This window comes from Babylonia areolata, chromosome 13 (assembly GCF_041734735.1).
Source record: "Babylonia areolata isolate BAREFJ2019XMU chromosome 13, ASM4173473v1, whole genome shotgun sequence".
In the NCBI taxonomy this organism is placed as follows: Eukaryota; Metazoa; Mollusca; class Gastropoda; order Neogastropoda; family Buccinidae; genus Babylonia; species Babylonia areolata.
Window position 1 is genome coordinate 14,267,930 of NC_134888.1, and position 13,302 is coordinate 14,281,231.

General features: G+C 41.1%; 1 protein-coding gene across 1 annotated transcript in view; it reads right to left on the bottom strand.

The window, feature by feature from the left end:
- LOC143289079 (dynein axonemal heavy chain 2-like) overlaps positions 1-13,302 on the bottom strand; it is a 135,445-nt gene that overhangs the window by 14,340 nt on the left and 107,803 nt on the right. Inside the window, exons 68-74 of the mRNA XM_076597918.1 lie at positions 11,956-12,082; positions 6,926-7,112; positions 4,539-4,744; positions 3,283-3,408; positions 1,613-1,804; positions 946-1,137; positions 18-202 (exon numbers count right to left, since the gene is read on the bottom strand). Of these exons, the coding sequence (XP_076454033.1) occupies positions 18-202; positions 946-1,137; positions 1,613-1,804; positions 3,283-3,408; positions 4,539-4,744; positions 6,926-7,112; positions 11,956-12,082 (1,215 nt within the window). The remainder of the gene's footprint in view (positions 1-17; positions 203-945; positions 1,138-1,612; positions 1,805-3,282; positions 3,409-4,538; positions 4,745-6,925; positions 7,113-11,955; positions 12,083-13,302) is intronic.

Here is a 13,302-nt window from a genome sequence, read left to right on the forward strand (position 1 = left end):
AGTGACAGCGGCCTCACTTGTAGAACGGCTGGCTGATGACGCTGTCAGTGAACAGGTCGTTAATGTAGGTCATCAGCAGACGTCGGTCCCAGTCGTCAGTCACATGACCTCCGTAGTTGATGCCGGCGATGAGGTATTTCAAAGCGTCCCACGGGGTCTCGTCATACCCATCCAGGTACAGACTCAGCAAATTTTCTGATACCTACAGACGTTAAGTAAAAGAACAAAAAAAAAAAAAAGATTCTCATAACTATTTAGTAATGTATGAATAGACAACACTATGTTTTAAGTTATGTACATACCAAATATACAAAACACACCACTTAAACAAAACAAAACAAATAAACAGTGCTGATGCCCACACTGATTACGAGTTATACATGTAACTCTAAAATCTAGTCAATGTTTTCACAACCCAAGCAAACAGCTCAGACAAAATGCAATGTGTCAGTTTGCTGTTAAGTCAGTGACATGACTCTCCATCTGTTGTTTTCTAATCTACCTCCTTTCTTTTACAATATTCTCTATGATTCTCCGCCTTGCTCTGCATGCAATACCTGAAATGTTTCCCAATCATAAATAATCGGCTAAAAATAACTGAAACAGATTTACAAAAAAGATAAAAAATAAAAATAAACAAACAAATGAGCAGCACGGACTATAAATGAAACAGATTAATAAAAAAAAAAATCAATAACACTAAAACAACAAACAAACAAATAAGCAGCACTGACTTGAAGCTGTGTACCTCGCACAATGGAGAGAGTTACCACTCTTTATTGTCTGACAATCATTTGCTCTCCTTGTCTCGTTATTCGTCCAGGTGGAAACAAAACTACAGTTAACAACGAACCTCAAAACCACAATATCAACAAGAAAAAAACAAAACAAAACAAAACGAAACACCAAACAAACAAACAAATCCAGGCTGATCCAACCACCAACCTCAAAGTCGGAGTCGTTGAACTCGTAAGCGATGTTCCAGCCCAGCATGAGGAACTTTCTCCTCTCCAGCAGCACCGAGTGGAAGAAGCACAGACAGAAGAGCAGCTTGCGATACTTGTCCTGCTTGTGGCAGCGAGCAAACTGCTGCTCTGTCACCAGGTTGTACAGGCGCTTCATGTTGGCTTTCAGGCCCTGGCGACCCAGACATCAGGTGTGTTAACAGACAGTGCTGATATGGCACGAACTCCCCATGTAACGGCGCTCTAAACACCTAGCGTCAGATGATACATTTACAACAGTGTGTAATAATATACCCCTCTCATGAAAAACAACAGCACATATATGTGTATCTATGCACACCAAAACAGTGCTACAAATTGCAGACATAAAAAATCACACATACACACACACATACACACACACAAGGCACAAAATATGCCCTACACATGCACGCGCGCGCACACACACACACACACACACACAGCAAACACCCACTCACAGGCACACAAACCACATGATAATTCCAGTAGAGAGTAAAGCAAGGTGGGTTGGAGAACGCAGACAAATAAATAGCTATGCTTCATCACACCCAAAGGCCTGTTTGAGCAGACAGGTTTGAGCACACACACACACACACACACACACACACACACACACAGTGACCCACCTTGGGAGGCTCGGTGGTCATCTTGATGCCTTGCTGCAGGATGGCGATGGGGAAGTGGGGGTGTGGGGAGGAGCTGAGCCACAGACGGAACTCTGGGTGGGGTTCCTCCACCTGAAGCTGCTCCACCAGTTTGTCCAGCTGGGGCATCCAGCTCAGCGACAGGTGGCAGTTGGCAAGGAACACCCACTTGCCCTGAACACCACACACACACACCATCATGGGGCATGCGTCACACAGGGTCTCGCTTTTTGATGATTGTAATAAAAACAATCATCATCATCATAATCACTGTAAAAAGAACAATGATAATACATGGTAGTTATGTACAGTTGGGCCAACAGCAAAGTGAGAGCTGTATTATCAATGGTTTCTCCATTGCAATGGGAAATCATTTGCAGCTTAGTCTTTTGTGAAGGACTATGACTCTCATATTAGGAAGGCAAAATTGCACTGTCTCTTAGTGCTGCAGCCTTTGGGACTAGGTGGCCTTCGGGAACCATCCCAACGCTGACTGTCCTAAAACCCTCTTGGCTGAGACAGTGTGGATGTAACTTGGGAAAGACACTCTCCACTGTAATCAAATTCTAGCCCAGATAGTTGCCTCCTCTGCTGTTCTGATGGTCATAGTTAGACACGACTATCATATAAATAACAATAATCATGCACTAATATTAAAAATCATCATGAGAGTAAAAAGAAAAACGATAACACACGGTAGTCATATGATGCAATAATGATAATGATCGTCATCACAGTAAACAGAAAAACGATAACACATGGTAGTTATATGATACAATAATGATAATGATCGTCATCACAGTAAACAGAAAAACAATAACACATGGTAGTTATATGATGCAATAATGATAATGATCGTCATCACAGTAAACAGAAAAACAATAACACATGGTAGTTATATGATGCAATAATGATAATGATCGTCATCACAGTAAAGAGAAAAACAATAACACATGGTAGTTATATGATGCAATAATGATAATGATCGTCATCACAGTAAACAGAAAAACAATAACACATGGTAGTTATATGATGCAATAATGATAATGATCGTCATCACAGTAAACAGAAAAACAATAACACATGGTAGTTATATGATGCAATAATGATAATGATCGTCATCACAGTAAAGAGAAAAACAATAACACATGGTAGTTATATGATGCAATAATGATAATGATCGTCATCACAGTAAAGAGAAAAACAATAACACATGGTAGTTATATGATGCAATAATGATAATGATCGTCATCACAGTAAACAGAAAAACAATAACACATGGTAGCTATGCCATGCAAACTCCTCCCCATCTAGTGGGCTCCATACACCTCACATGATACTATACATACACAACAGTGCATCATTTGCATACTACTGCACATGAAGACGTACCAGAAAAAACAACATATACAATACATCTATATATGTCACATACATATATATATATATATATATATATATATATATATATATATATATATATATATATATACATATAACCACTGCTATATGGCTTCTCAGCAAATGATGAGAGCAACAAACAACAACAAAAAAAGAGAGAGAGAGAAAGAAAAAAAAAAAGAAAGAAAAAAGACGAAAGACAGAAAAAAAGGAAAAGACCAGTGACCCAGCAGATGGGTCAAAACACCGACCTCTTTCACGCCCTCCTTGATCATGCGGGTGGCGATGGGCGCCTGACCTTGACCTAAGGAGAGGGCGTGGAACCGACTAGCCATGCCGCTGTTCTCTGCCAGCTGAAGCAGGGCGCTGGTCGGATCCTGAAATCACATCGTCCCCTGAGGTCAGCACACACCACATCTCTTCTTCCTTACCACTGCTTTTCCACACACACACACACACACACACACACACACACACTCCTTACTTCCTCACCACTGCTTTTCCACACACACACACACACAGCACACACACACACAGCACACACACACACACACACACACACACACACACACACACACACACACTTCTTCCTCACCACTGATTTTCCACACACACACACACACAGCACACACACACACACACACACACACACAGCACACACCCCTTCTTCCTCACCACTGCTTTTCCACACACACACACACACACACACACACACACAGCACACACCCACACTCCTTCACCACTTCTTTTCCACACACACACACACATGCACACACACACACACACACGCGCGTGTGTGTGCGTTTCTCTTATATCGCTTAAAGTGGAGAGAAATAAGACTAAAGACAACACACATATATTCATGCACACACACACACGAGGACGCTTTTCTAATATCGCTTAAAGTGGAGGGAAATAAAATTGAAGACAACACACACACACACACACACACACACACAATCACACACACACACACACACACATATGCATGCAAGCACTTCCCAACCTTGTGCCTGCACATTCAATCTGAACAGTAACTGACCAGTCAAGCAACAGATCAATTCACTAATAATCAAAAATTTAAGCAAGAAAACAAAGGAACCATACAGAAAATATAATGACTTGAAATAGGCAACAGGTGGAATTCCAAATAATGGGAAAAGCAAATGAATCATCTCACACTCACACATTTCTTCGAGCACACACACACACACACACACACACACACACACACAGATTTATATTCACAGACACACACACACACACATCACTCACAGACAGACACACACACACACATCACTCACAGACACACACACACACACACACACATCACTCACAGACACACACACACACACCTACAGACATCACTCACAGACAGACAGACAGACACACCTACACACCCAACCCCCAAACCCCACACACACCCATCCACCCCACACACACTCACACACCCATCCCCCCCCCCAACCCCCCCCCCCTCCCCACACACACAGACAAAGCAGCGTACCACGCCAGGAGAGAGGACAAAGATGAGGGGTGTCTTCGTGGTGGAATCCTCCACCACCTGTTGCATATCCAGCACCGGCGGCTCCACGAAGCGAGAGCCCAGGTTGTTGACGATGAAGGAGGTGGCGCAGAACGACACGCGGTCCGGCCTCAGGGAGCGCACGATCAGCATGCGCTGCAGCTCATTGCAGGCGTTGTCCCACTCCCCTGAGCACAGGAAAAACCACAAACAACACTGAACCGCTAAGTAAACAGCAACAACACAGAGACGTTGTCCCACTCCCCTGAGCACAGGAAAAACCACAAACAAGACTGAACCACTGAGTAAACAGCAACAACACAGAGGCGTTGTCCCACTCCCCTGAGCGCTGGTAAAGAACAAACAAGACTGAACCGCTGAGTAAACAGCAACAACACAGAGGCGTTGTCCCACTCCCCTGAGCGCTGGTAAAGAACAAACAAGACTGAACCGCTGAGTAAACAGCAACAACACAGAGGCGTTGTCCCACTCCCCTGAGCACTGGTAAAGAACAAACAAGACTGAACCGCTGAGTAAACAGCAACACATTCCCCTGAGCACAGGGAAACAACAACAACACTGAACCACTGAGTAAACAACAACAAGGAGGCATTGTCCCATTCCCCTAAGCACAGGAATCAACAACACTGAACCACTGATTATAAACAACAACAACAAGGCGTCACTGCATTTGGACAAATCAGTCAATGTGCTTATTCAGGCCTTGATGAAAAAAGGAAAAAGAAAGAAAGAAAATAATAATAATAATAATAATAATAACAAATGAACAATAATACAATTTTTAGAATAAAAAAAAATGATGACAAATAAACCAACGAATAATAATAACGATAATAATGAAAGGTGAGTAAATCAAAATATTGTGCAGAGAAAGGTAAGTAGAAGGCAAAAGATTTAATAAAAACGTAAACATAAACAGGCCATACTCAGTGGACCCCTATCATGTGCACCCACACACATGCACACACCGACTCAATCGTGAAAATGCACACACAACAACATGCAGATGCGCAGACACACACACACTGAGATCTCATAAACTGATCCCAGTGTACAACAGTTACAGGAAACAGAGGCAACATCAGCAAACTAAGTAAAAAGAAAACTCATAAAGCCCAGCCCAGCAGTGGATCACATGAGCGAACTTAACAATGCTAATGAACAAACAGTTAGGCATGGAGATGAAATGATTAACAAACAGTAAAGAGTGGTAACTCTCTCCATTCACAAGGTACACAACTTTAAGTCAGTGCTGCTTACGCTACCGATTCAGCTAGCACACTGGTAAATTAAAGGTACATTGGAGCAAACCCAGACACTTCCTCAAAAAAATAAAGAAAGCGCCGGGTCTGTCCTTATACCGATCGTTTGACATGTGCACACAGCAGCAAAGACAGAAGAAATGTGCAAACAAAAATTAGCTTTTATTCAAGACTGGTATAGCCTCTTTAATCCTGAACAAGCCACACAGAACACATGGACAATACAGAACAAACACATAGTTGCCTCGGTGGTTTTTCAACTGGAAATGAACAAATAATGAGGCCAGGAGACGATATGATTAACAAACAGTAAAGAGTGGTAACTCTCTCCATTCACAAGGTACACAACTTCAAGTCAGTGCTGCTTACGCTACCGATTCAGCTAGCACACGGGTAAATAAAAGGTACATTCTGTCTTTGCTGCTGTGTGCACGTCAGATGATCGGTATAAGGACAGGCCCGGCGCTTCCTTTTTAGAGGAAGTGCCTGGGTTTGCTCCAATGTACCTTTTATTTACCTGTGTGCTGGCTGAATCGGTAGTGCAAACAGCACCGACGTGAAGTTGTGTACCTTGTGAATGGAGAGAGTTACCACGCTTTACTATTTGTTAACAATGCTAAGCTTGCTTATCGCTAAGAATGATCCATGGTAAACTCCATATACCTAGGAACATTCATAACTCTAGGCAAATGTAGCGCTGCAAAGATCACCTCATGCAGCCCAGCCCTGGAGAACAGGAATTAAGCTCATGTAAAAAAAAATTTTTCGTAAAGCAGAATTTCTGAATCAATCAATATACATAAACACACCCCAACAAGACCCCACATACCCGGCAGCCTGAATCAATCAATGTACATAAACACGCCCAACAAGACCCCACATACAGGGCATCCTGAATCAATCAATGTACATAAACATGCCCCAACAAGACCCCACGTACCTGGCAGCCTGAATCAATCAATGTACATAAACACGCCCAACAAGACCCCATGTACCCGGTAGCCTGAATCAATCAATGTACATAAACATGCCCCAACAAGACCCCACGTACCCGGCATCCTGAATCAATCACTATACCCCACGTACCAGGCAGGCCGGTGGTCTCGGGTGTGGCAGAGGTGTACCAGATGTGCCAGTCGCGGGGGTACTGCTCGAAGGAGGTGATGATGCCGTGGAAGTTGGTCAGCTTGTCCAGCTCTGTGATGTTGTCCCAGGCTCCGTCTGACAGCCAGCCAGGGCAGGGGTTGTCCATCTGGTTGTCTCGGTCCATCACCTGCACACCCCGCCCACCACGCTTCGTCACGCATCAGTTGTTCATGCATCGCATCGTCACACACATCATGTTGGTCATGCATCGCATCGTCACACACATCATCATTCATCATCCTGGTCATGCATCACATCATCACGCATCAGTTGGTCATGCATCACATTGTCACACACATCACACTGGTCATGCATCACATCGTCAAGCATCACACTGTCATGCAGCAGTGGTCATGTACCACATCATCACGCATCACATTGTCACCCATCGCCTTGTCATGCATCGCTTTGTCATGCATCACACGCATCACATCATCACACATAATGCATTGCATTGTCAGCCATCACATCGTCATGCATCACATCATCACACATCACATTGTCAACCATCACATTGTTATAAATAACACTGTCACACTTCACATCATTATACATTATACCATCATATACCACTCTTCATCACACATCATGTGGTGATACATTACATCGTCTCATGCTGCTCTTTGTCAAACATCACGTCATCTCACATCACTCTTCACCACATCACTGCACACTTAACTCAGGGGAAGTTTCTTTCTCTATACCTCTGGGGTTGTTTTTTTTTTAGCCAGTATATCAGTCCAAGTGATGTGTTAAACAGCAATGGCTTAAAGTTGTGTGGCTTCATCTAAGCGCTAGGTACATCACATGTCCGTTGCTTCGATCCTTCTTTCAACAGCAACAAGATGGGAAAAGTTACTTCCCTTGCCTTGGAATGGAATGTTCTATCACTTCAAACTGCTTCCATGTTCCAGTCACTGAGTTTATGTTTGAGCTATTCAAATTAACATTTGGGATTTTGTGTGTTTTCAGTACAGGTACCACTTCTGACCCATTTCTGAACATCATTCCACTTTCCATACTCCTTCCAGTAATTCCATTGTAAAACAAAAGGCTTAAAACCAAACGACCTAAAAAAAAATTTTTTTTTAAGCTGCTAAAAGAAAGGTTTCATCCACAAACAGATTTTTTTAAAATCTTTTTTTAAACATGGAAGAAACTTCTGTTAAACAGTGCTAACATTCTAACTGTATCAAAGTCTGAAAATTACAATTTCCACAGCGCAGTATGACTTCATCCACAAACCTTACACAAGTTTAGAAAACAAGAAGACATTGACAAGAAGGGGCAAAGTAACATGACAACTATGTGAGAGAAACCAGTTTCCTTCCTTCAATCTACAGTCAGCGTAAATGTCAATGGGATTACCGGTTTGAAAGCATACAAAGAAAAGAAACAAGACATTAACACAATGGAATTTGAAAAAGAAATTAATTTTAAAAAAAAAAGAAGAAATAATATGCATATAACATAAATCAATTGTCAAACCCAAACCAGCCTAACACCAATATTAAACACAGGACAATGGCAGAGATATCCAACCACAGAACAGAATGACTCCAATAGTCTGTCTCCTGCCTAAGCAAAGCAACACTGGGTAATGACTACAGCCTTAACTTGGACACAGTTTCAAAGAAACAAATGGAGAAATAAAAACGTTCCCATCCTGCATAAATACTGGCTCCTGGATTTCCATTCACCTGAATACAAGGAAATGACTGCTGAATGTACACACACTGCAGCATGTTGGTGTGATGATGGAGTCCTTTATGTCCTCACTGACATAGCCACAGGATTTTATAGTGGAGAAAGTATCAAGATTAACAGTACCATAGCAGAGAAAGTATCAAGATTTACAGTACCATAGCAGAGAAAGTATCAAGATTCACAGTACCATAGCAGAGAAAGTATCAAGATTTACAGTACCATAGCAGAGAAAGTATCAAGATTCACAATACCATAGTTGAGACAGTATCACAATTTACAATACCATAGTTAAGAAAGTATCAAGATTCACAATACCTTTATTGTTTCCCGCTCAAAAAGAACAAAAACTAACCATCCTACAAAAATGTGAGATTATGGACCCTTTTTTTTTATTGATTTATTGTTTCCGGTTTGTTTGTTTTTCAGATTTCTTGAAAAGACTATATAAAAATAATGACTACTATTATATAACTGGGTCTTTTAACAGAGAGCACACATTCATGATCACGTTTCTATTGATCACAAAGAGCACACACAGAGAACAGTAAGGTAAAAATAATCAGTACACGACATTCATTTCACTACAAAAAATAAAAGAAATACAAAAAAAAGAAAAAAAAATCATACAACATGCTATGATCTTTTTTTTTTTTCTGAAATCACACCATACTGAATCACCATGACCACCTTCCAAAACCTCCAACCTACCATCCAACACATCAACTGGGGTATGACAGTTTCCACAAACCTTCACCAAACTAACATCCACCACAACACACACCACTGTTTACAACCCTCTCCACAACAAATAACTTGAGCCAACAAGTACACAGTGGAGACGTTCTGCAGCGTCCAGGCTATCTACCTGCAGTATCAAAGGTGCTGGTTACTGCCACATGTTTGTTTTTGGGTTTGTTTTTTTTTTTATCTTTCATCTAACGCTTTTTCAGGTGGAATTAAAGGTGTGTAGGTTTGTTTGTTTTTTTGTTTTGTTTTTTTCCCCTCCTATTCAGAGGCAGGCCAAGTGTCATATGACCTGAGTCTTGCTTAGTATTTTGGGGGTAGGCTATCCACCTAATTTGTTCTTTTTTCTTCTTCTTTTTTTTACTTTCCCATCATCCATGTTGCTTCAGTGGCATTACCCCCCCCCCCCAAGTCCCCCCCTCCCCGCTTACACACACATCCCTGGTCCCAATAAACCCTCCCACTTCCCCCAGCATCTGAGCAACACTCACATCAACAAGACCTGTTTCTGGACACAATCATGAGCAACAACCCCCTGAAGAGAGCCTTGAGACGTACGACGTACAGAAAGCTGGCAACAGTAAACAGCACTGTTGACTCTGCAGGCAACACTGATTCTGGTTTTGAAGGGAAGAATCAGGGAGCAAGTTGAATGCTTTGGTCGCTTTGAGGTATGGTGGATTACTTCCGTGAAATAAAGAAGAAAAAATGCTTTAATGCAACACTTTAATTTTCCTGGCTAAATCTGAGTCACTGCTTTTTTTTTTTACTGCTTCTTTGCAGATGTACATCTAGAGATCATTCGTAAGCAGTATTTTGTCAATGACATGCCGAGAAGTGCTAAAAACCAATTCACACCATAACTGCATTCATTTACTCAAGAGTACAAGAAAAACCTGTCCCACACAACACAGCATTATCCGTTAAAACTAATGACTGTTTCTAATTCACAAGGCGTGTCTAATGAACGGGTCAAGTGTAATTCCATTTGATCTGTTGACTGAGATTTTCTCCATGGAAACGTCAAGTTACCAATGACAGTTTTCAGTTGTTTCATCACACCACCATACATATTTACTGACATAAAAGAGAATACTATAATCACTAGTCGAGTCTGTAGAACTTTAACAACCAAACCATGTTGCTGTTGTTGTTGTTTTTTGCTTGACAACACACTAGCACAGTGTCTGAGGCTGGAAAGACCAGGTGCCACAAACTCTCCAAGCGGGATGACTACCGCACTTTCTCTCTCATGCTTGGTTTCTCTTGGAATTTCAGTCTTCTGTCACACTGTCTTCCGTGAACACCACACCCCGAACTCTCCCTCCCGAACCTCTCCCACACTCCAACCCACATGCAACAACAGCTCACATGGTACAACACCTCACTTACTGCTTTTACCACCTGGAGGAAGAATCCACAATGTCAGGGAAAAAAAACAACAACAACACATAACAATATACAGAATCACAAACCAGTCATGCAACGGTCATGCAATTCTGATCATCTTAAAAAAAATAGATATTAAAAAATCAACTAAAACGTCCCCGCACCCCAAACCCCCCGCCCCCTCACCCCCCCCCCCCCACCCCAAAAAGAGAGATTTGTTCTGATTTAAGCATTCAAATTTGAGAAAAATCTTTGTTTTTTTTTTAATTTTCAACTTTTCTTACATTAGTAACAAGCATATTGCATAAGAACAGTCAGGCATCATGTGGACAATTCCTTCTGTTTCAAAACAAGCAAATAAATAAGCAAAAAGGGAATGATTAAATAAGAAGGAAGAAAGTGAATAACACTTATACAGTTGAATAAAACCTACTTATGTGCTGCATTCAGTAATACATTAATCCACTGTTCATTAATACTGACAAGCCTTGATTTGGTAATTAACAGTAATGAATCCCATAATCCTTTGTTCTTCCACCCAGCTGATTAACTACGTCTCCGAAGTAAACAACAAAAAGTCAGACACAAACATGAGCTGTTCTGTGCGTATCGCTAATGTTAATGAACAACCACAATATTATTTAATAACAAGACACAACATTTGGCGACAAGGGAAACATAAAAAAACACAAGTACGACAAGTTTACCAAACTCACACATTCAGACAAACGCACTGCACATATATGTTGGAAGATATGGCTGTCAAAACTAGAAAATCTCATGTGTGTAACGTCTGTGTATAAACATTCTGGCAAATAAACCCCAAAACATCGTTATACCTGCAGTGAACTTACCCACTATGGGCGAATAAAAATTTTCCCCCAATCTTCGCAAGTTCAAAACAGGTGATTACTGTGCATGCGAATAAACAGGAAATTATGAAAGAATAAATACACAATATCTTGACTCTTCATGAATACAAAGTAAAAGAACAAAACAAACACACACATGTGCACACACACACACACACACACATATGTACGTAAACACACACACAAACACACACGCACACTCACACAAGCGATACCTACAATACAAAACAGCAAAACAGAAGCGTGAAAGACACCTACCACACCACCGCGCAGGAAGAAGTTGTACTCATCCATGTTGAGCTTGCCAGCATACTCCAGGATCTTGGCACACATTTGGAAGGAGAACAGCAGCTTGTGCTTCTCAAACAGACCCCGACACGTGTACCTGCACAGAAGACGCAGTGATGACATGAAAATTCAACCTTTAAACTTTGCTCCGCTTCTCACTCTCTGCACCTGACACGTGTACCTGAACAAAAAAACACAGCGATGACATGAAAATTGAACCTCTAAACTTTGCTCTGCTTCTCACTCTCTGAACCTGACACGTGTACCTGCACAGAAGACACAGTGACGACATGAAAATTCAACCTTTAAACTTTGCTCTACTTCTCACTCTCTGCACCTGACACGTGTACCTGCACAGAAGACACAGTGACGACATGAAAATTCAACCTTTAAACTTTGCTCTGCTTCTCACTCTCTGAACCTGACACGTGTACCTGCACAGAAGACACAGTGACGACATGAAAATTCAACCTTTAAACTTTGCTCTGCTTCTCACTCTCTCTGCACTTAGCACCTGCACCTGCACAGCAAACATGGTGATGACATGAAAATTTAACTATGAAACTGTGCACTACTACTCTGCCTACATTTTAGATGTGAACCTCCATTGCAAACAGGGTGATGACATGAAAATTTAACCTCTAAACTTTGCACTCTTTCTCGCTCTCTAGACACGCTTCTATGTGACGAATTTTCCACACTTGCCTCAAACATCTTTTTGAAAAATATTGTTTTAAAAAAATGACACAACCCTTTCACTTCTTTCACAAACTCAGCTTAGTCCAATTCCAGAGTCATCTCAACCCTTTCACTTCTGGAACTATTTGTGATTTTTCAAAACAATCACCAACCTCTAAAAAAAATATAAATAAATAAAAATCATGAAAATTAAAATTATGCTCAAAAATATGTAAAAGTATATGTTTTCTTGAAGGAAAATGAATGGAGAATATAATTATCATAACGTCAATGTTGACAGGATGAGATAACTCTCAATCAGAGGAAGATAACTCACAGATTACTTTGAAAAAAAAAAAAGAAAGAAAATTAAGCTGCTTTATTTCACGGGCGGAAATAGTCCTAAAATATTAACAAATGTATTAGACACAACACCAAAGTGCAATTATGTTGTTTCTTGCACTATCATGTTGTTTTAAACACTATACATAACCACTCACACACATCCACACACACTCTCTCCAACCCAAACACCCACAAACACTATCGAACAAAATTACAACACAGAAACTCACTGTAAACAATATTTCAGTTTGAAGCTTTCGTCTGAAGTGTTTCATAGTAGATGAAAACCCTAAA